General features: G+C 41.5%; 1 protein-coding gene across 1 annotated transcript in view; it reads left to right on the forward strand.

The window, feature by feature from the left end:
- Window positions 1-5,157: 5,157 nt before the first annotated feature.
- scamp2 (secretory carrier membrane protein 2) overlaps window positions 5,158-24,022 on the forward strand; it is a 51,978-nt gene continuing 33,113 nt past the window's right edge. The window contains exon 1 of the mRNA XM_073025517.1: window positions 5,158-5,331. Within this exon, the coding sequence (XP_072881618.1) occupies window positions 5,275-5,331 (57 nt within the window). The 5' untranslated portion in view covers window positions 5,158-5,274. The remainder of the gene's footprint in view (window positions 5,332-24,022) is intronic.

Here is a 24,022-nt window from a genome sequence, read left to right on the forward strand (position 1 = left end):
AGCAATCTCCAATTTAATCCTAGCAGAATCTTAGGACAATATGCAAAGAACAATTAACCTACCAGCCGGTATGTCTTCGGAATGTGAGAAGAGATTGGAGCACCCAGAGGAAACCCACATGGTCACGGGGAGAACATACAAACTCCTTACTAGTGGCAGTGGGCATTTTAACCGGGTTGCTGGAACTGTAAAGCATCGTGCTACCGTGCCGCCCAAATCTGTTATGTCGTAGTCTCACTCTGTTTCTCAGTCTACTCATCATGGTTCTTGCATCCTATTTGTCTACCTGCACAGCACTTTCTCTGCAGCACTATAGTCTGCATTCTGTTTTCCTGTTTCCTATCTCAATATAATTACAAATGGAGGGATCTGTCTGCATGGTACACAAAAAAAAAGTTTTTCACTGTACCCTTGTATGTGCATCACCAGACAATCACCAACAAGAGAAAATCTGCAGACACTGGAAATCTGAGCAACACACACAAAGTGCTGGAGGAACTCAGCAGGCCGGGCAACTTCTATGGGAAAAAGTACAGTCAACATTTTGGGATGAAACCCTTCAGCAGGACTAGAGAAAAAAAACTAAGGAGTAGAATTAAAAGGTAGGGTGTGGGGAGAGAGCTTACAGGTGATAGATGAAACGTGGAGGGGGAGGGATGAAGTAAAGAGCTTTAAAGTTGATAGATGAAAGAGACAGAAGGCCATGGAAGAAATAAAAAGGGGGGGGGGGGGAAGAGCACCGGAGGGAAGTGATGGGCGGGCAAGGAGATGAGGTGAGAGAGGGAAAAGGGAATGGAAAATGAAGAGGGGGGTTTGGGAGGGATTACCAGAAGTTTGAGAAATCGATGTTCATGCCATCAGGTTGGAGGCTACCCAAATGGAATATCAAGTGTTGTTCCTCCAACCTAAGTGTGGCCTCATCACGACAGTGGAGGAGGACATGGATGGACATATGGGAATGGGAAGTAGAATTAAAATGGGTGGCTACTGAGAGAACCCAGACAATCAACAGTTTACTGCCCAACTGGTTTGATCTTGTAAAGGGTTGGTGAATCACCTTGAACTATTGTAGCCATGCTTTAAAGGTCTATAATAATTTAGCTCTGGATGGTTTGCTAAGTTAGTTCTGAATTAACAATATTGTTGTTAGTCCAGACACATTAAAGTCGGCAAATTACTTTTCCTAAAGGATGTGAACCAGCTGAATTTCATAACTATCCAGTGTTTTCATGGTTTCCATGAATTATGAGCTTCTTTTGATATATAAATTCCCATCAACTTTAATAAATTGATTGAATTTACATTCTTAGCTGCTTTGGGATTGGAATTTGTGTCTCTTGATTATTAACCGAGTCTGCCCTATTATATGCTTAGTAACATACAGTAACCCCAAAACTGTAAGAAGCTCGTACCTTCTCCACCTGGTTCTCTCCTCGATGGGTGGCAATCAGCGTAGTGTCAATAAAAAATAAGGAGATGTAAGCAGAGCTGCCATTGTTGGAGTGGGGCGTTGTTAGAGTGATCTGGCTTTGGCTCAACAGGCTTGGGCAAGCACAGGCAGACGAAGCTCTAACTAAGTAAGAAAGTTTCTAGTAAGGTTTTTCCCCCTATTAGTACATAGCTAGTGCACTGAGAATGATCAGAAAGTTTCTTTTTTTCTTGCTTTCACTCTCAGTATGAGCTGCCCAGTTCCTTTTTTTCTTCTCTCTTTTTTGTTTTTGTTTAGTGTGTTTTTATACATATATAAAAATTATAAAAGTTTCTTTTTTTTCTTTTCATGGAATAATAAGAGGAGAATCGATTATCTTATTCTTTATTAAATACTATTAGATTAATATTATGTATGATCTTGACAATGTTTATTTTACCTTTTATATGAATTGTTATCGATATAGGTATTTGAGGTAATTCTCTTGTTTATATATATATGTACTTTTTAATTAATAAAAAGATTGAAAAAGAAAGAAAAAATACATAGCTAGTGCACTGAGAATGGATCCAGAAGTGATGGCATGTTCCTTGTGTGAGATGTGGGAAATACAGAAGACCTCCAGTCTCCCTGATAACTGCATCTGCACAAAGTGCATCAAGCTTATTAGAAGCCATGTTAAGGAACTGGAGCTGCAGCTTATGATCTTCGGTTCATATGGGAGAATGAGGAGGTGATAGATAGGAGCTACAGGGAGGTAGTCACCCCTAGGTTGCAGAAGGCAGGTCTCTGAGTGACTGTCAGGAGAAGGGAAGTGAATAGACAGACAGTGCAGAGTATTCCTGACCTCTGTGTCTGTTCCCCTGAATGATACGTATACCACTTTGGATACACTTGCGAGGGGGAGGGGTCCTACTAGAGGGAACCTGCAGCATTTGGGTCTCTAGCACTGAGTCTGGCTTTGTGCCTCAGAAGGGAAGGGATGGGAGAGAAGAGGAGTGCAGTTATGTTAGGGGATTTCATAATTAGAGGAGAAAAAAGCAGATTCTGCGGACAAGAAAGGGACACCCAGATGGCATGTTGCCTCCCAGGTGCCAGAGTCAAGGATCAGGTTTGTAAAGGGGGAGGATGAACTGCCGGGAGTCGTGGTATATATTCATACCAATGACATAAGTAGGAAGTCATGAAGAGAGTAACTAGGGAGTTAGGCAGAATGCTGAAAAGCAGGACCTCCAGGGTAGTAATCTCTGGATTGCTGCCTATGCCAATTGCCATTGAGGGTAAGAATGGGATGACTTGGCAGATGGCTGAAGCTGAAGGAATTGGTGCAGGGAGCAGGATTTCAGATTTCTGGATCATTGGGATCCCTTCTGGCAAAGGTATGACCTATACTAAAAGGACGGGTTATACACCTAAAGCCGAGGGGGGACCAATATCCTGGTAGGGAGGTTTGCTGGAGTTGTTGGGGAGGGTTTAAACTATTTTGACGGGGTGGGAACTGGAGAGACAGGGCTTAGGATGGAGCAGTTGGTATACACGTAGATGGAGAGTGTAGAGATTCTGTGAAGAAGAAGAGGCAGATGATAGAGCAAAATTGTAGCCAGTGGGATAAGTTAATGTGTACCAGGGTGTCAAAACCAAAAAGGGTGATGAATGCAGAACTGAAGGTTTTATATTTGAATGCACTTAGGATGTGGAATGATCTTGAAGTGCAGTTAGAGACTGGCAGGTATGATGTTGTGAGCATTTCCAAGTCATAGCTGAAAGATCGTAATTGTGAGCTTAACGCCCTTGTATTGAAAAGTCAGGCAGGTAGGCAGCAGAGGCGGGGCAGCTCTGTTGGTAAAACGATGTGACATGGGATGACGATATAGATTCTTGGTGGATAGATCCACCTTATTTACAGACACCCCTGATCCTGGAATCACTTTATGGACATACAATCTATGTACAGTATATAAGCTATCTTATATATTTATATTTTTGCATTGGTTATTGTGTTTTTTGTGCTGCATCGGATCTGGAGCAACAATTACTTTGTTCTCCTTTACTCTTGAATACTGGAAATGACATTAAACATCAAGCAGTGAAATAAAAAAGAAACAGATGGGAATACTCAACAGATAAAACAGTATCTAAGGAAAGGAAAGCAGAGGATTTTACTGGTAGCTGGAAAAACAACTTTATGGTAGAGACCAGAATTGCTGTTTTGCCAAGAAATATCAAGAGGTTAAACAGAGATCTGCTCTCTGAAATGGATGTGAAGAAGAATTGGGCTCCTGGCCAATACCTATTCCTCAACCAACATCAGTTTTTTTAAAAAATGCAATCAGTAACATACTGTCTGGGGGAGTGTGTTGTGCATGATATGGTTCCAAACATCACTAAAAGCCAAAACAACAAAAATGCCAGAAACTCTGCAAATCAAGCAGCATTGAAGGAGTGGGAAAATAAATGTAAGGTCAATGACCTTTCATCAAAAGTAATAAGGCTTTCTCCTGAAACATTGGTTTTGTTTTGCTCTCCACAAATGCTACCTGACTTACAGATTTTTTCTGGAATTTACTGCTTTTTGTTGCAGATTTCCAGAATTTGCATATTTTTGATTCAATTCAACATTACAATAAATCTTATAATACTAGTTGTGTATGTTTTGCTGCTTATCAAACAAATAAAAGATTCTTGGTTATTTTCTCATTGTCATTTATGAGAGTCTGTTGTGCATAAGTGGGATGACATAGCAATGAAGGTAGATTTGGGATAAATCTGTTGGCGTGTGGCCAAGTGCTTTGGGTTAGCGATCTGAAGGTCGTTCAGGCCGAGGTACTGTGTGTGTCCTTGAGCAAGGCACTTAACCATACACTGCTTCTGCACGTTTATAACCCAGTGGCGGCAGTTGGTGCAGTATGGACAAGACAAGACAATACTTAACAAATGAATGTGCGGTAAAGATTTGTGGCAAGATTGCAAACTACTTCCCAAAGTTCCTTTATTGCATCAGTCTTCCAATTGCTTAACAAATGATTGTTGGTCTTGCTGTAAAATAGTTGCTGCAATATAGGCGAGAAGTATCTTGCCTTTTATTTTACAACCTGCAAACTGTTTCCCAAAATATCCTTCATTGCACCAGTCTTCCAACCACTCAGCGAAGTACTGTTGGATCCTGCTGCTGATATCTGCATAAATATGTCGATGAGAAATCGTGCAAGATAGTCGCTTTATTGCATCGGTCTGCCAAAAGGCTCTGAAGGGCGCCGTTGTTTTTTTCCCAAAAATACTTTATTCAGGAATATTACAAAATAAAGTTATTTACATAGAAAAAAAACATTCGTTAAATCTGAATCCTTATACAATAAATAAAGTTATTTACAATAAATTATGCGTTGGCTCTCTGTTCCTATTCAAATTTTTACAATATGTTTACATATTGTATTCAAATGTTTACAAAAGAACCATTCATTGACTCTCAAACTTTAGACAAGGATTAAAGAGTTATTTACAATAAAATAAAAATTATTAACAATAAACATCCAGGCGTTGACTCTCGTTCCTTTACATTCTATACATTTCTCAGCGTTTGAGACACCTGGCGACTAGCTGTCAAGTTGGCACCTCCAACTCCAGTACAGGTACTACGAATAAAGACGCTCGCCGGAGTGTGACGTCTTCGTGGCGAGGCCCCGCCCTCTATTTGTGACGTCACAGTCGGAGGCGGCTGGCATCGGCGGGCGGGTTTTTACGCGTGCGCACTCCCGAGACCCGGGCTGCTTCTCGGCACAAGGAAGTCAACTCGAGCAACTGGGGGGGTGGGGGCAAGAAGAGTTTGTAAACTTTAAAAGAGCATAATGTCGGAGTTCGACGCTAATCCGTTCGCGGATCCAGTGGACATAAATCCCTTTCAGGTAAAAGAAACGGAGTGGGTTGGTGTTAGTGGGAGTGGGGAGTAAACAAACGTATATTCGGCCGGGCCCAGAAGCTGAGGCGAATTCCTGAGCGAAGCCTAACACTGGGGTGCTGATTGACGCGACCCTGACCAATGGAGAGGCAGTCAACTGCCCATTTTGCGCCTCTCCACACATGTAGGGGCGGGCCGAAGCTGGACGATTCATCAAGTTAGATTGGCGCTGCACCGCTTTTGCCACTCCGATGAAAGTTGGTGAAAAAGTTACTGGGCGATAGCCTTTGTGTTCCCAGAGCCTTATTTGATACCTTCAGGCAAATATTCTCACATTAAAATGAGAGACCAAGTCTGGCAGGGGTTTTTAAACTGGGGCAGGAAACAGGTGCAGCTCATTTCTTTAGAAAGGTCAGTTCCAGAGTTTGAGGTAATGCCCACACCCATTCTATAACGTCGTCACACATTGTGTTTTTTAAAGCCCGACCTTGATCTTGCTTAAAAATATCTTGAGTGTCATTTGACATTTTTATTAAGGGGTTTACAGCATTCGGGCAATCATTCAGAGAAAGCAAACAGAAAATACTGCGTTATTGTATCATCTGATGAGAGGAATAAAGTTAGAATCCTTATTGTTCAATAGAACTGTAACCATTGTGATGAAAGTTAATTGACCTGAAATATTAACTGCTTTCCACTCCAACCATACTGTCTTTCTGGTTCTTCAGATTTTAAGCATCTCAAGTTTTTCTGCTTTTCAGTGATATTTACAGCCCACTTTTGTTTCCACAGTTTCAAACCTTTTCAACATTTAAAAATACTTTTTTCTAAAGATTTGAGCTCTTTTAATCTTTGCTGATTCTTCTGATCTTTCAAATCATTATCCTTGCAATTCTTAAGCCTTCTCCAGTGTGCTTACTATGAGCAGAACTATGTGTTGTGATTTGGTCTAATCCATGTTGTTTTATCTCTTTGGCATTGTGATATATAAATTCTGTATCCTTGTTTACAAATTAACTTGAGAATTGTACAGTTCACTGATTTTAATTCTATTTTTTTCTGTAAACTAAATCTTATTGCATCAACTCAAATACAATTTATAGTGTGTGAACCGGTAGCTTTGATTCCATTAAATGTTGTTGAAACAGCTATCACTGTTGGATCTGGTTTTGAAGAAGGCAAGAAAATAGAATTTTATCAGTTCAGTTTTTGGGATAAAATTAAAGTTGCATTTTTCTGTACATAGATCACGGAGCCTTATTGCATGGTAATTGGTTCATTCCTGTTATGTTCCTGATTTTGGTTTAAATTCTAGAACACCTACAAGCTTTATTTCAAAAGTTATAAGTAAGTTTTATTATCAAAGTACATTTATGTCGCCATTATCAACCCGAGATACATTTTCTTGCAAGCATAATCAGCAAATCTATGGAATAGTGAGTGTAACAGGATCAACTAGAGTGCAGAAGGCAACAAACTGCAAATCCAAATATGAATAAACAGCAATAAGTAACAAGAACATGAGATAAAAATATGAAGTGTCCTTAAAATGAGATAATTGGTTTTGGGAACAACTCAATGGATGTGCAAGTAAGTGCAATTGTCCCCGTTGTTCAAGAGCCTGATGGTTGTCAGGTTTTTGAACCTGGTTATCAAGTACCTTCTACTTAATGGCAACAGTGAGAAAAGAGCTTGGTGTGGGTGGTAGGATCTCTAATGGTGGGGATCTCTGTTACTTAATGATGGATGCTGATTTGTACAACAGCCTTTCGCGTAGATGTGCTCAGTGTTTAGGAGGGCTTTACCCGTGATGTACAGGGCCGAATCCACTACCTTTTGTAGGATTTTCCGTTCAAAGGCATTGGTGTTTCCATACCAGGCTGGAATGCAGCCAGTCTATACATTCTCCACTGCACATCTGTAGAAGTTGTTAATGTTTTAGTTATCATGCCGAATCTTCACAATCTCCTGTGAAAATAGAGGTGCTGCCTTTTAACCCTGAAGTGCGAGAGAGGAGTTGATTTTTCTTTTGGAGTAAGGCATGCAAAATGCCGGATGAACTCAGCTGGTCACATGGCATCAGTGGAAAGGAATAGAATTGATGTTTTGGGACGAGATCCTTCATAAAAGGGTGGGTAATGTAGCAGGATCCTCTTTTGAGTCAGTATGGGTGGAAGTCAGGAACAGGAAGGGAGCTGTTACTCTACTGGGGGTATTCTATAGGCCCCCTGGTAGCAGCAGAGATACCGAGGAGCAGATTGGGAGGCAGATTTTGGAAAGGTGCAAAAATAACAGGGTTGTTATCATGGGTGACTTTAACTTCCCTAATATTGATTGGCACTTGATTAGTTCCAAGGGTTTAGATGGGGCAGAGTTTGTTAAGTGTGTCCAGGATGGATTCCTGTCACAGTATGTTGACAGGCCAACTAGGGGGAATACTAGATCTAGTATTAGGTAACGAACCGGGTCAGGTCACAAATCTGTCAGCGGGTGAGCATCTGGGGGACAGTGATCACCGCTCCCTGACCTTTAGCATTATCATGGATAGAATCAGAGAGGACAGGAAAATTTTTAATTGGGGAAGGGCAAATTATGAGACTATAAGGCTAGAACTTGCAGGTGTGAACTGGGATGATGTTTTTGCAGGGAAATGTACTATGGACATGTGTTCGATGTTTAAGAATCTCTTGCAGGATGTTAGGGATAAATTTGTCCCGGTGAGGAAGATAAAGAATGGTAGGGTGAAGGAACCATGGGTGACAAGTGAAGTGGAAAATCTAGTCAGGTGGAAGAAGGCAGCGTACATGAGGTTTAGGAAGCAAGGATCAGATGGGTCTATTGAGGAATATAGGGTAGCAAGAAAGGAGCTTAAGAAGGGGCTGAGGAGAGCAAGAAGGGGGCATGAGAAGACCTTGGCGAGTAGGGTAAAGGAAAACCCCAAGGCATTCTTCAGTTATGTGAAAAACAAAAGGATGACAGGAGTGAAGGTAGGACCGGTTAGAGATGAAAGTGGGAAGATGTGCCTGGAGGCTGTGGAAGTGAGCGAGATCCTCAATGAATACTTCTCTTCGGTATTCACCACTGAAAGGGAACTTGATGACGGTGAGGACAATATGAATGAGGTTGATGTTCTGGAGCATGTTGATGTTAAGGGAGAGGAGGTGTCGGAGTTGTTAAAATACATTAGGACGGATAAGTCCCCGGGGCCTGACGGAATATTCCCCAGGCTGCTCCACGAGGCAAGGGAAGAGATTGCTGAACCTCTGGCTAGGATCTTTATGTCCTCGTTGTCCACGGGAATGGTACCGGAGGATTGGAGGGAGGCGAATGTTGTCCCCTTGTTCAAAAAAGGTAGTAGGGATAGTCCAGGTAATTATAGACCAGTGAGCCTTACGTCTGTGGTGGGAAAGCTGTTGGAAAAGATTCTTAGAGATAGGATCTATGGGCATTTAGAGAATCATGGTCTGATCAGGGACAGTCAGCATGGCTTTGTGAAGGGCAGATTGTGCCTATCAAGCCTGATAGAGTTCTTTGAGGAGGTGACCAGGCATATAGATGAGGGTAGTGCAGTGGATGTGATCTACATGGATTTTAGTAAGGCATTTGACAAGGTTCCACATGGTAGGCTTATTCAGAAAGTCAGAAGGCATGGGATCCAGGGAAGTTTGGCCAGGTGGATTCACAATTGGCTTGCCTGCAAAAGGCAGAGGGTTGTGGTAGAGGGAGTACATTCAGATTGGAGGGTTGTGACTAGTGTCCCACAAGGATCTGTTCTGGGACCTCTACTTTTTGTGATTTTTATTAACAACCTGGATGAGGGAGTAGAAGGGTGAGTTGGCAAGTTTGCAGATGACACAAAGATTGGTGGTGGTGTAGATAGTGTAGAGGATTGTTGAAGATTGCAGAGAGACATTGATAGGATGCAGAAGTGGGCTGAGAAGTGGCAGATGGAGTTCAACCCGGAGAAGTGTGAGGTGGTACACTTTGGAAGGACAAACTCCAAGGCAGAGTATAAAGTAAATGGCAGGATACTTGGTAGTGTGGAGGAGCAGAGGGATCTGGGTTTACAAGTCCACAGATTCCTGAAAGTTGCCTCACAGGTAGATAGGGTAGTTAAGAAAGCTTATAGGGTGTTAGCTTTCATAAGTCGATGGATAGAGTTTAAGAGACGCGATGTAATGATGCAGTTCTATAAAACTCTAGTTAGGCCACACTTGGAGTACTGTGTCCAGTTCTGGTCGCCTCACTATAGGAAGGATGTGGAAGCATTGGAAAGGGTACAGAGGAAATTTACCAGGATGCTACCTGGTTTAGAGAGCATGGATTATGATCAGAGATTAAGGGAGCTAGGGCTTTACTCTTTGGAGAGAAGGAGGATGAGAGGAGACATGATAGAGGTGTACAAGATATTAAGAGAAATTCACAGAGTGGTCAGCCAGTGTCTCTTCCCCAGGGCACCACTGCTCAGTACAGGAGGACATGGCTTTAAGGTAAGGGGAGGGAAGTTCAAGGGGGATATTAGAGAAAGGTTTTTCACTCAGAGAGTGGTTGGTGTGTGGAATGCACTGCCTGAGTCAGTGGTGCAGGCAGATACACTAGTGAAATTTAAGAGTCTACTAGACAGGTATATGGAGGAATTTAAGGTGGGGGGTTATATGGGAGGCAGGGTTTGAGGGTCGGCACAACATTGTGGGCCGAAGGGCCTGTAATGTGCTGTACTATTCTATGTTCTAAAATGTCTGACCTGCTGAGTTCCTCCAGCATTTTGAGTGTGTTACACTAAAAAAAAAATCAACTTCTCTCTCACTGTAGGGTTAGAATAAAATTGTAGTTGTATTACTCTGGATTTCCAGCATCTGCAGAATTTCTTGTATTTTAAAAATTTTTCTGAGTTTTTGGCATCAGTGAGAGCAATTGCATATAAGGACCATAAGGTTTGTAAATGGAGTTGGATTAAATTTGACCTTCAGCCACAAAAACCTATTAGGACTGAAGGGGAAAATGGCTTATGGAGGGAATTCCCGAGCTTAGATCTGAGGAAACTAAAACTGCGATACCCGTGGTTAAATGATAATTCCTGGACTGGGGTACCATAAGGCCATGGAGCTGAATAAACTGTTAAGGCAGGAGAAGGAGCCAGCATTGCAGTTTTAAAATTGACTTTTTGCCCTAACATGAACAACTGTAGGTCAACAATTCTGGGTGAAGGGCTAATGTGACTTGGTGCAGATTAGGATGCATGCATTGAAGTTTTTCGATGAATTTAAATTTGCTGTGTGTTGAAGGAAAATAAGTGACTGGTTAAATTTGAGATATAAGACAGAGAAGCAGAATTATGCCATTTGACCCTTTAGTTCTGCTCTGTCATTCCATCATGGCTGATTTATTATCCCTCTCAACACCATTCTCCTGCCTTCTCACCGTGACCTTTGATGCCCTTACTAATCAAGAACTTATTGACTTTTACTTTAAATATACCAAATGACTTGGCCTCCACAGCTGTCTGTGGCAATTAATTCCCCAGATTCACCATCCTCTGGCTAAAGAAATTGCTCCTCATTTCTGTTCTGAAAGGATGTCCCTCCATTCTGAGGCTGTGACCTTCGGTCTTGGACTTCCCCACTATAGGACAGTTTGGTCCTGGTCTGAACTCATAACATGTATTGCAGTGTTGAAGAAAGCATAGTGATATTATAGAAATAATTATTCATCAAAAGACAGACAGACAGACATACTTTATTGATCTCGAGGGAAATTGGGTTTCGTTACAGTCGCACCAATTATTATCAATTCGTATCCCCAGGTATTTGTAATCCTCCACCATGTCCACACTGACCCCTTGGATGGAAACGGGTCACCAGTGCCTTAGCCCTCCTCAGGTCCACCACCAGCTCCTTAGTCTTTTTCACATTAAGCTGCAGATGATTCTGCTCACACCATGTGACAAAGTTTCCCACCATAGCCCTGTACTCCGCCTCATCTCCCTTGCTGATGCATCCAACTATGGCAGAGTCATCAGAAAACTTCTGAAGATGGCAAGACTCTGTGCAGTAGTTGAAGTCCGAGGTGTAGATGGTAAAGAGAAAGGGAGACAGGACAGTCCCCTGTGGAGCCCCAGTGCTGCTGACCACTCTGTCTGACACACAGTGTTGCAAGCACACGTACTGTGGTCTGCCAGTCAGGTAATCAATAATCCATGACACCAGGGAAGCATCCACCTGCATCACTGTCAGCTTCTCACCCAGCAGAGTAGGGCGGGTGGTGTTTGAACGCACTGGAGATGTCAAAAAACTTGACCCTCACAGTGTTCGCCGGCTTGTCCAGGTGGGCATAGACACGGTTCAGCAGGTAGACGATGGCATCTTCAATTCCTATTCGGGGCTGGTAGGTGAACTGGAGGGGGTCTAAGTGTAAGAAGCTGCTCTAGAACAAGTCTCTCCAGGGTCTTCATGATGTGGGAGGTCAATGCCACCGGTCTATAGTCATTGGAGCCACTGGGGCACGGCGTCTTCGGTACAGGAACGAGGCAGGATGTCTTCCACAGCACAGGAACCCTCTGGAGACTCAGGCTGAGGTTGAAGACATGGTGAAGTACTCCACATAGCTGGGGGGCACAGGCTTGAATCAGAATTGAATGGAGATAGGGAAGGCAAGAAAGAAAATAGGATGATGAACAATTATCAAAAAGCCTTTGCATCTGGAGTAGATCTATATTGTTCATTCAATTTCCCCAATGAAACATTGAAATAAATTGTCTGGATTTTTTTCCATTACTTCACTCCTCTGAATCTTGTGTATATGCTGAGGAATGCTTTTTTTTGGATTTAGTTACATATTTTCCAAAGATTAGTTTCCAGAGTGGCTATTCTTTTCCATCGATAAATATGTGTGCATGTATTATAATGGATTTAAATTCTGGCAGTGTGTCTACAAATTAGTTCAAGTTGCACATTTTTAATGGCTCTATAACGGTTTTCTGTCAATGAATTTTGGAGAAGTCTGAAATTTTGGTTTCCTTATTTCAAGTTCAACAAGCTATTCGTTGGATCTGATTCTGAGCAAGTTTGCCCAATTAAATTCCATGATTTTGTCAGTTTAATTCGAGATTTGATATTTTCTTTGTGTTTTGCATTGGACTTTTTCTTTGCTTACAATATCTTAGCATTTGCTGAAGACAAAGATTAACCTTACTTGTCACATGTACATCAAAACATACAATTAAATGTGTCGTTTGTCAAAGGATATGCTGGAGGCAGCTCACCAATGTTGCTGTGCTTCTGACACCAACCCTAGCATGTCTACAACTTGTTAACCCTAACCTGTCCAATTTTGGACTGTGGAAGGAAACCCACATGTTCCACAGGGAGAGCATCCAATCCCTTTACAGAGGATGCCAGAATTGAACTCCAAATTCCGACATTCCGAACTATAATAGCGTCATGCTAACTGCTGTGTTACCATGGCACCCAGGATAGAGCATGTCACATTTCTCATTACCTATTGACTCATTCCACCCACCCACTACCATCACTGTTCACTATCCCTCAGAGTTCTGGGTCATCTGTAGATTTGGAAATTGTACCCAAAAGACACATCCAGATCATCAATATGCATTTAGAAATGTGAAATTCTCAACGTAAATTTTCTCTCCTTGCAGAGTCATCTGGAGTCTGATAACTAAAACAGGAAATCTGTCCAACAGTATGTTAGACCGTCAGGCTGTTTTATGTGTATCTGACAGGCATGATTCTCCAAGTATGACTAAATAAGACTGCACCACCACAATTTCTAAATATGTCTTGTCCTACCACCAGCAGAGGTGGTACACCGATGTAAGAATGGGACTAAGTAGCCCTGTGAGTGCTTCATATTAATTCCAAATCCCATGGTATCAGGTCAGAGCAGCACTTGGAAACCTGATTGTCACCTACCATCCTCCTTCAAGTGATGGGTCAGTGTTCCTTCATGCTGAGCTATGTGTGAAAGGAGTGCTGAATGTAGCAATGGGGTTTGGTAACTCCGCCTGTTACCTGATCTGGTTAACTTCCAATCAGCTTAGCTGACAACACGGGGAATAACTGATGGTCAGCAAGCTAACACAAACAAAACAAGTACAAATGCTAGGCTAACATCATAACAGTGACCTGTTTGTTGGTCTAGCTTCTCACTGTGGAAGTGAGGGAGAAAGGCTGTTGTAGGTCAAATTGTCAGGTGAACACTTTTTTTTGTTGAGCTGCAGATCATGGTCTCTCTTTGGGGGCTTTGCTATTGTTTGGTAGGTACCTGCTGAAATAAGTGGGGGAGGGTCGATGCTTGGGAATGGGGAGAGGGGCTTTGGGGTTCCATCGGTTTTTTTTCTGTCATTCATTCTTTGAGGTTCTCTTCTATTTTCATGGATGTCTGCAAAGAGCAAGAATTTCAGATTGATGGTAAATTCTCTGATAGTAAATTGAACTCGGCCAGTCAAACAACATCTGTGGAAAGAGAAGCAGTTACTATTTCAGTCGAAGACATTTTCAGAACCTAACCTCATCTTTACCATTCTGGCTATTGCAAAATAAATTCTGTCCATGAATGCATTAGCTAAGAGTAACCACTGTATCAGCCTTCTGGAGGTAAATTCTTGAATAGCATGAAAGACACTCTTATCTTGTGTTGCTATATAATTGCACTAAATGGGATGAATTTGGAATGGATGTAACAGCTCAAAACAAGGACATTTGTATAGTAGCAGCAGAAATGTACATCACCATTATCTAATTTTTTAGCCTGCCTATCCCTTGGAGGTTTGCAGAAGGGTACGCTGCAAGTTGTCTTAGTTCTGCCTTTTAAAAAAACAAAAGGATCATATGTTTCAATGCTTTGCCATGAGAGCTGAATTTTAAGTGGTGAGCTTTCTATCTTTGACATCAAGGCAGTATTTGAGAGTGGCATTAAAACTGATAACAAAGGCGGTTTTCAGCTTTCTGCATACAGTCGAACCTTCTAGCAATCAGATGTGAGCAGTTAAGTAACCAGTAACATGTACCACAAATGCCAGGTATTAATCATTAACAAGAGAATCCTTGTAACCTGTCTTTAATGAATCCTCAGTCAATATCCCAAATCATAAGAACTTTCTACGGGGGCACAATTTGAGAGCATTCTGACTGGCTGCCTGATATGGGAACTGTACTTCCCTCAATCACAAGACTCTACAGAGAGTGGTGTAGACAGCCCAGCGCAACTGTAAATGTGAACTTCCCATTATTCAGGACATTTACAAATACAGGTGTGTAAAAAGGGCCTGAAGGATAGTTGGGGACCCAAGTCACCCCAACCACAAACTGTTCTGGCTTCTACCATCCGGGAAATGGTACCACAGCATAAAAGCCAGGACCAACAGGCTCTGGAACAGCTAGCTTCCACCAGGCCATCAAACTGATGAGTTTATGCTGATACAATTGTACTTCTATGTTATGTTGACTGTCCTGTTGTATATACTATTTATTATAAATTACTATACATTGCACATTTAGACGGAGACATAACAAATATTTTCACTCGTATATAAAGAATGTAAGTAATAAAGTCAGTTCAATTCAATTCTAAACTAACCTGGAACTACCCACCCTCTGTGCAGGTTAATACACGTGTAGTATGGCTACGAGAACAAAACAGGGACGGGGTATCCTGTAGTTAGTCATTTGCTTTTTGATACCCCAAAGCATTTCCATCACCACATGATGGAATGCCCCCTGCTTGTCATGTTTAGATGTTCCTTTGCAAACTTCTGATGCTGAATTTTGTGGTGAGGACACAGGAAAGGTTTTCTTCTGATGACTCTTCCATGAAGGTCATATTTGTGCATGTGTCGCTGCACAGTAGAACAGTGCACCACCACTCCAGAGTCTACTAAATCTTCCTGAAGGTCTTTTGCAGTTAAATGTGGGTTTTGATTTGCCTTTCAGCAATCATTCAGGCAGTTCTCTCAGAAAGTTTTCTTGGTCTTCCAGACCTCAACTTGACCTCCACCGTTCCTGTTAACTGCCATTTCTTAATTACATTACAAACTGAGGCAATAGCTACCTGAAAACGCTTTGCTACCTTCTTATAGCCTTCTCCTGCTTTGTGGGCATCATTTATTTTAATTTTCAGAGTGCTAGGCTGTTGCTTAGAGGAGCCCATGGCTGCTGATTGTTGGAACAAGGTTTGAGGAGTCAGGGTATTTATAAAGCTTTGAAATTTGCATCACTTGGCCTTTCCTAACGATGACTGTGAACAAGCCGTAGCCCTAACAAGCTAATTAAGGTCTGAGACCTTGGTAAAGGTTACCTGAGAGCTCAAATCTCTTGGGGTGCCCAAACTTTTGTGTGGTGCTCCTTTCCTTTTTTCACTCTAAAATTATACAAAACAAAAATAATACACTAATCCTGCTTAAAATGTTGAAAAGAATGTTTCATCTTTAACTTTATGACTTTTGGGGATCAGTTCATCTTCTACTCAACTATTCACAGTAACAGAAATTTTGACCAGGGGTGCCCAAACTTTTGCATGCCACTGTATTTCTTTATGGCTTAGCTGTTTTGGCAGTTCCTTGCAAAACCATGACAACAAAGGCAACGAGCAGATGAGAATTACTTACACATGCTCCCCTCCAAATCACATGCCTGCATTGCCTTTCCTCTGACACTGTATCAAAGTCCTGGGACATCCTACGAACAGAGGGGAGTGCCACCACCAGAAGGACTGCAGCAGTTCACAAAGGTGGCTCACCACCAGGAGCACCTTCATAGCAGTCAGGGTAGTCTATGAATGGAGGTCTTTCCTGTGTTACTTACACTCCAAAATAAAGCTATCTCAGCAGTGCAGGTGAAGGGTCTTGACCCAAATCATTGCTCTCTGTTTACAGATGGCCCCCTGAGTTCTTCCAGCAATTTGGTTTTTGTTCCGGATTCCAGCATCTGCAGTCTTTTGTCTCTGGTAAACTCTTAAACAAGCTGTTCCTTATTAGCTGAAACAATTGCAGTGGACATTCTAATTCTGTACCATTATTTACAAAAGTTGATGAATCTATCAAAGCACAACTAGTCATCATGACGTGCTGTGTCATAAGGCATGGGCAATCATGGTCTTTGACTATGATTGTTTTTGGCAAATTTTTGTAAAGAAGTGGTCTGCTGTTGAAGCCTTCTAGGCAGTGTCTTTACAATTTGGGTGACCCCAGCCATTATCAATACTTGTCAGTGATTGTCTGCCTGGCATCAGTGGTCACATAACCAGGACTTGTGAAATGCATCAGCTGCTCATATGTCCCCCTACCACCTGTGCCCATGGCTTCATGTGACCCTGATCGGGTGGGGGGGGGGGTGCTAAGCAGATGCTAAACCTTACCCAACAGTTCTGCAGGCTTGTGGAGGGAAGGAATGCCTTGTACCTCCTTTGGTAGAGACATACCTCCACCCCGCCACCCAAAAAGCACAACTACGTAAAATAATTTAGTCAACTTCCAAGAAAGAACAGATCACATAAAATTCAACATAAAGTGATGCTAGCCTTTCAGTTTATTGTTTTTGCCTTTTTTTGGTCTCCAATTACATATAACAAATTTAAGTATTCCCATAGTGGTGATTTGCTGATTCATGCAAAATGTTAATCTTGACCGGGCAGTGGCTACAGTGTAATTTTGCACTTGGCTGTCCTTGTAAATTTTATCACAGCTGGGTTTTTTTGCACTAAATTTTCTCATATTTGTAATTTACAACTCCATTGCAAAGTCTATCTGAGGGAATCCTACCCTGGAGAAGCTTAACATTCCTTTTGGAAGTTCAGTGTAACCTTCCCTCTGTTTCCCCTCTGTGATCTCTGCTGCTGTCTGACTCTTCAACTGTGTTCTCACCCAGACCCACTAGCACAGCCATGTATCCCAGCTCTTCACTTCCTTCCCTTCCCCCACCACCTTCCTCTGCTTTCTCCCCTTCCTTTCCAGTCCTCGTGAAGGGTTTTGTCCCGAAACGTCGACTGTTAACTCTATTCTATTGATGCAGCCTAGCATGCTGAGTTCTTCCAGCATTTTGTGTGTTGCTTCACAATTCCATACTTTATTTGATGTTCATTAAAAAATTGACTGCAAAATGGTTAACAAAATCAAAAGTTAAAGTAAAATTATTATCCAAATAAATTATATATCAATCAGCATATACTACCTTGAGATTTGTTTTCTTGTAGGCATTTTCAGGACAAACAAACATTGTACAAGAGAAGGCATGGTGCATAGAGAGTTAGAAAGAACTGAAAACATGAGTTGTAAAATCTTTGAAAGTGAGTTTTTAGGTTGTGAAATCAGTTCAGAGTTAAGGTGAGTGAAGTGAACAACCGATCCCATCCTTCTGCTCTGTCCCTTTGAGGCACAAATCTTATTGCAGTCTCCAGATTATTTTAGTAATTCAGACTAGATAAGAACCTATCATTTTTTTAAATACATGTGCCTTAGATTCAAATATCAAATGATGCATGAACCTATTAAACAATGACATCTAACTAAGTAAACTGTCTTGCCATGAACTGTCTGTTCCATGTTGCTTGATGTACTTTTATTCAAAGGTATTATTTTGTTAAGAGTTTGTGTTCAAAAGAGGGTATAAATCCAGGTGAGAGAATAAATGTTTACCGTTGAAAGTGGTAGGGAACATTGAGGAAGTGGATTTTTAAAAAATCCTCCTCCAGCCCTTGGCCTATTCCAGGCACCTGGCTTCACCTTTCACCTTCCTGCTAGCCTCCTTCCTCACCCCCCCCCCCCATACTTTTTTTAATTCTGGCTTCTTCCTTCCTTCCCAATCCTGAAGAAGGGCAGCCTGAAACATCAACTATCTCATCATTTCCATTGATGCCGCCTAACCTCCAGCATTTTCTGTGTTGTTTTGGATTTTCAGCATCTGCAGAATTTCTTGTGTTCATTTTTTTAAAAAATTGCAAGATCCCAGACTTTGAGAGCATATGAAATCATCAGTAAGTCATTTAGCACCTCAGACATTTCCCACAATTCAATAAAATTGCTATGTTTTTCTGTAGTAGTGTAATGATTCCTGTAATATCTTATAATCTACTGATATATATCCAATCTTGGAATACAAAAGTAAGAAAAGCCCAGACTATGAAATATGAATGGTGTCCAAGTCTAGGCATTGCAGTTTGGTAAAGATGTGAGGCCCTTGGAGTGATAGTAAAAGATTTTCTAGAATGATTTCAGGTTTGAGACATTTTTAGTTCTGTAGATAGAATGAGTAAGGTGGGCATGTTCATGTTGACACAGGAGGTTGAGAGGGGATCTGACAGGTACAGTATATAAAATTACATGGTGTCTGGAGAGGATGAATAAAAGGAACTACCGTTGGCGGTATGGTCAAGAAACAGGTTGTATAGTGAGTCTAATTAGCAGCAGAACGAAAGTGAACACAAAAGTAAACTTTACATTAGTATTTCCTGTTTGGAATACGCTGCTGAAAGTAAATTCAATGATAGCTTTCAGAAGGATGATGGTTTAGTTAAAAGAATTTGCAACACTCTGGGAAGATGAAGCAGTAGGGTTTTTTCGCAATGCTTATTTAGTTACTCAATTCATAATAAAATCAAATTGATTTCCACACAAGACTCTTCCTCCTAGAATCTCTCAAGTTACCAGATCGTAAGAGTAAAGTGCAGTGTCATGCACTTCAGATGAGTACCGGTAATTGGTGAATTGTACATGAGGCCTGTGTGATCTGCACAGTTAAAATCTAAATCTTTGTTTAAGTTTTTAAAAATATTTCCTTAGACTGACAGCTTGTGCTTTGCAGGGTCTTTCATTCCTCTTTTCCCCTATAACACTAAATATTAATTTTGATGTGTATGGCTTCATGGTAAGTGGTTACAATCTGACTATTTTTACAAATGGCCCTTTTGTTTCATCTGATATACAGCTTGATTGTCAGTGGTTAATTGTGGAGAGTGGGTCAGCTGGGAAAGGGGGTTAGGTATGCAGAGAAACGATCACAGTCAAACCCTAAACACAAAGTACACTGCAGATGCTGTGGTCAAATCAAAACGTACAAAAAAGCTGGATAACTCAGCAGGTTGGGCAGCATCCGTTGAAAGGAGCAGTCAGCGTTTCGGGTCGAGACCCTTCATCAGGACTAAAGAAGGAGGGAGCAGGGGCCCTATAAAGAAGGTGGGGGGAGGGTGGAAACCAATCAGAGGAAAGATCAAGGGGTGGGGGAGGGGAAGCAGGGAGGGGATAGGCAGGAGAGGTGAAGAAGGAATCTAAGGGGAAAGCACTATGGGTAGTAGAAGAAGGCAGAGTCATGAGAGGTGATAGGCAGCTAGAAGAGGAGACAGAGTGAAGGTGGGATGGGGGAAGGGAGAGGGAGGGAATTACCGGAAGTTGGAGAATTCGATGTTCATACCAAGGGGCTGGAGACTACCCACACGGTATACGAGATGTTGTTCCTCCAACCGAAGTTTGGCCTCATCGTGGCAGTAGAGGAGGCCGTGTATGGACATATCCGAATGGGAATGTGGAGGAGAGTTGAAGTGAGTGGCAACCGGAAGATCCTGTCTGTCAGACAGAGCGGAGGTGCTCGACAAAGCGGTCCCCCAATCTGTGTCGGGTCTCGCCGATGTAGAGGAGGCTGCACCGGGAGCACCGGATGCAAGTGAAGTGTTTCCTCAGCTGGAAGGACTGTTTGGGGCCCTGAATGGTGGTAAGAGATGAGGTGTAGGGACAGGTGTAGCACTTACGCTTGCAGGGATAAGTGCCAGGTGGGAGGTATGTGGGGAGGGACGTGTGGACCAGGCAGTTGCAGAGGGAACGATCCCTGTGAAAAGCAGAGAGGGGTAGAGAGGGAAAGATGTCCTTAGTGGTGGGGTCCTGTTGAAGGTGACGGAAGTTGCGGAGGATAATATGCTAGATTCCTGTTGAAGGTGGCGGAAGTTGCATATTATCCTCCACAACTTCCGCCACCTTCAACAGGACCCCACCACTAAGGATTTCCAGCATCTGCAGATTTTATCGTGTTTCTATCCATGCTAATACCTTTCCTGTAATATCATGGGTTCCTGTTTTGTTAAACAGCCTCATGCGCACCTTGTCAAAAGCCTTCTGAAAATCCAAATAAACAACATCCACTGACTCTCCTTTTATCTATCCTAACTAGATTCATTTGAGGAAATAATATATTTGTCAGGCAAGACTTCCCTTTTAAAAAAAACCATGCTGAATTAGGCCTATTTTATCATGAGCTTCCAAGAACCTCATCCTTAATAATAGACTCCAAAATCTTTCCAACAAGTAAAGTCAGGTTAATTGGCTTGTAACTTTCACTCTTCTGCATCCCATCTTTCTTAAAGAGTGGAGTGACATTTGATCATTATAATGCCTCCACAGTCTCTTCAGCTACCTTTTTCAGAACCCTGTGATGCAGTCCATCTGGTCCAACTGACTTATCTACCTTCAGGCTTTTCAGCTTCCCAGGGTTCAGAGACAGGGATGTGGAGGAGTCAGAGGTCAGGTAGGAGTCTAGGCTTTTGCTCTACGTTGGAAGGCCAGCAACGTGGATGGGTGAAAGAGGACATCCTGTGGATGTCAGACTGGCAAGCACTGTGGATAAGGACCAACTACAATAAGAGGTGGTGACCCACTGGGTCATCTAGTTCCCTACACCCACCTCCTCTGCCCCCAGTCAGTGGATTCTGGAATCAGATGTCTATGAGAGCAGGGAGCATGAGAAATGGCACAACACCCCTTTCCCCCCCCCCCCCCCAAGGGGAACCTTAGATTGAAGCCTGAAGATCATTTAGGAAGTCAGGGGTAAGTTTTTTACTCAGAGAGTGGTGAGTGCGAGAAATGGGCTGCTGGCAACGGTGGTGGAGGCGGATTCAATAGGGTCTTTTAAGAGGCTTTTAGATAGGTACATGGAGCTTAGTAAAATAGAGCGCTATAGGTAAGCCTAGTAATTTCTAAGGTAGGGACGTGTTTGGCATAACTTTGTGGGCCGAAGGGCTGTATTGTGCTGTAGGTTTTCTATGTTCTATGTTTCTAAGTCTGGAAATTGAGGTCTGATGGCCGAAGCCCTGGGTCTTTGAGTCTGAAGTCCCTGATGAAGTTGGAGGCCCATTGTCCATTGTCTGCAAGTCCACTGGAAACCTGGAGGTCTGTCCTAGGGTTGTGCACATGCTGTGTTGATAACCAGAATGTGTGGATATAATTGCTGGCTGCTCCCTGGTTGTGTGGGTTGTTAGTGCAAATGACATATTTTGTTATGTTTTGATGTACATGTGATAAATAAATGAATCTGAACATAAGTATTGATGTGCCGATATGGCAATAGTCTTGGTAAAACTACTCAGTACCTCATGCCTTATTCTATTCAAGAAGGTGCATTCAGATTTCTGGATCAATTCAGTCAAGGGTCCAAAGGTTAATCTCAGGTTAAGAGAAAATAATGTGAAGGCTGCAGGAAAGAAACTTCATTCTTGGATGAGGGAGCAGCTGAGATGAGTCGGTCTAATAACATACACATGCCAAACTAAACAGTAATGGCTGGCAGAGGAAGAGAAGATGCCAAATTTTTGGGGAGGACTTGCTGTCAGAATTGTCATGGAGATGATGAAGAAAGCAAATTAAGATGGTGAAATGAGGAGAAAAATTAATGTTGCGATGATTCTCCCTGCAGGAGTAAGCCAATATTGGGCAAATGGAATGTCATCAATATTTCTCTGACAAATTTTATTACATTGTTAATTCCTTTTTGAACTTATGATGCATTAAAATGTATATTAACAATGGCTGAGGGAATTATTAACATAAAAAATCTTTTGTTATTTTATTTCAGCATTTTAGACTCAAATTGAGTCTAATCTAGTAATCACCAGGAAGTTCTTTTTACTGAGATCAAAACAATGATTCTTTTTTGCATTAAAAGACATGAAAATTATGGTTTGGATATTTTTCCCAAGTTTAATTGCTTGATGTATTGCTCAAATACAAGTATTTGAATTGAAAGGTTGCTTGTTCATCTTTTTATCAAATACAATTAGGTTGATACTTAAAATTACCAATGATTGGAATTAAGCTGTAATCTTGAGCACTTCTTGATTTTTTTTTGAACTTCTTCAATCTGAGACAGGACTCCTTCTACAGAATTTGTAGTAAATATTTAATTTTACTTCATGGCTTTCAGTGCCAACAGTGTCAACTGTTACTGCAGTTTGTGACTTGGATTACCAGTTAGGCTGTAATTGGTGCTTGATATATGCAATTGATAGGTGTGGGATAATGAAACTTAAATTGGATCAGTATTTTTAAAATCTGATTTATTATCACTGACATGTAATAAAATTAGTTGCTTTGTGGCAGCAATACAGTGCAAGACAAAACAAAATGAATGTTACAATAGAAGTAAATAGTGCTAGAGAGGGATAGCAAAGCATGGTTCATAAACTGTTCAGAAATCTGATGGCAGAGGGAAAGAAGCTGTTCCTAAAAGCTCCTGTACATCTTCCCTTGTGGTAATAATGAGAAGAAACCACATCTGGACTAGTGAAAGTCCCTAGTTATGGATTCCGCCTACCTTCTTGAGGCACTCTGGTTTGAAGATGCCCATGCTGTTCCCATGAAAAAGCTGGCTGAGTCAACAACTTTCTTCATCCTCTTTTAATCCTGTGTTTTGGAACCTCATTACTAGGTGATGAAGCGACCCATCCGAGTGTTCTGCTTCATGTATCTATAGAAGTTTGTACAGTAAGAGTCCTTGACGTAACAAATTTCCTCAAGCTCTTTTTTTCTTTTTCAATATTTTTATTGATTTCTTACAAAAAAGAATACAGAATACGGGAGGATGTATATCATATATCAATTACAATATGTGTGAATCACACTTATAGTTTCATTACCCTATATTCATGTAAATTAAATTGAATTATAATATTGAAAAGTAATAATTTTATTATTATACCAAAAAATCTAAACCCACTACCAAGAAAAGCTGTTTGGTAAAGAAAGAAAAAGGAAAAAAAACCTTATCATATAGTAAAACATATTATTAGCCAACATCTGTACTTGATAACAAATCAAAGCTCCTAAATGAAGTGATGCCTTTGTGATTGCATCAAAATGCGAGAATAGGATCCCCTGCTGCTGATCCCTCAATGAGGATTGGTGTGTTTTCTCCCGACTTCTCCTTCTTGAAGTCCACAATGGGTTCCTTGGTCTTGGTGACATTGTGCAAGGTTGTTTTTGCGACACCACTCAACCAACCGATCTGTCTTGCTCCTGTGCACTCCTTTGTCGCCATGCAAGATTCTATGAATTTATAGATGCCATTTGCATGTGTTTAGCCATGCAGTCATGAGTACAGAGAGAGTAGAGCAGGTAGAAAAGCACATTTCCTTGAGGTGTGCCTGTGCTGAATGTCAGTGTGGAGGACATTGGGAAGAGTTTTTGTTCACATCTTCAGATTTATATGAAAAAAAACAAACAACTTGTACTTGAATTGGCTATTCAGGATAATACCTCTAATCAAATCTGGAATTCTGCCCCCAACACAATGAGAAGTTTAAAATGCTTTTATTTGAGTAAAGCTTGTAACCTGCAGCAGTTTTCAAAACTGGAAGAAATGATAATTTCATATGATAAGTCTGACTTAAATAATTGCCTGTTACTATACCTACCATCTCCAGTTTGC

This window comes from Hemitrygon akajei, chromosome 21 (assembly GCF_048418815.1).
Source record: "Hemitrygon akajei chromosome 21, sHemAka1.3, whole genome shotgun sequence".
Classification (NCBI taxonomy): Eukaryota; Metazoa; Chordata; class Chondrichthyes; order Myliobatiformes; family Dasyatidae; genus Hemitrygon; species Hemitrygon akajei.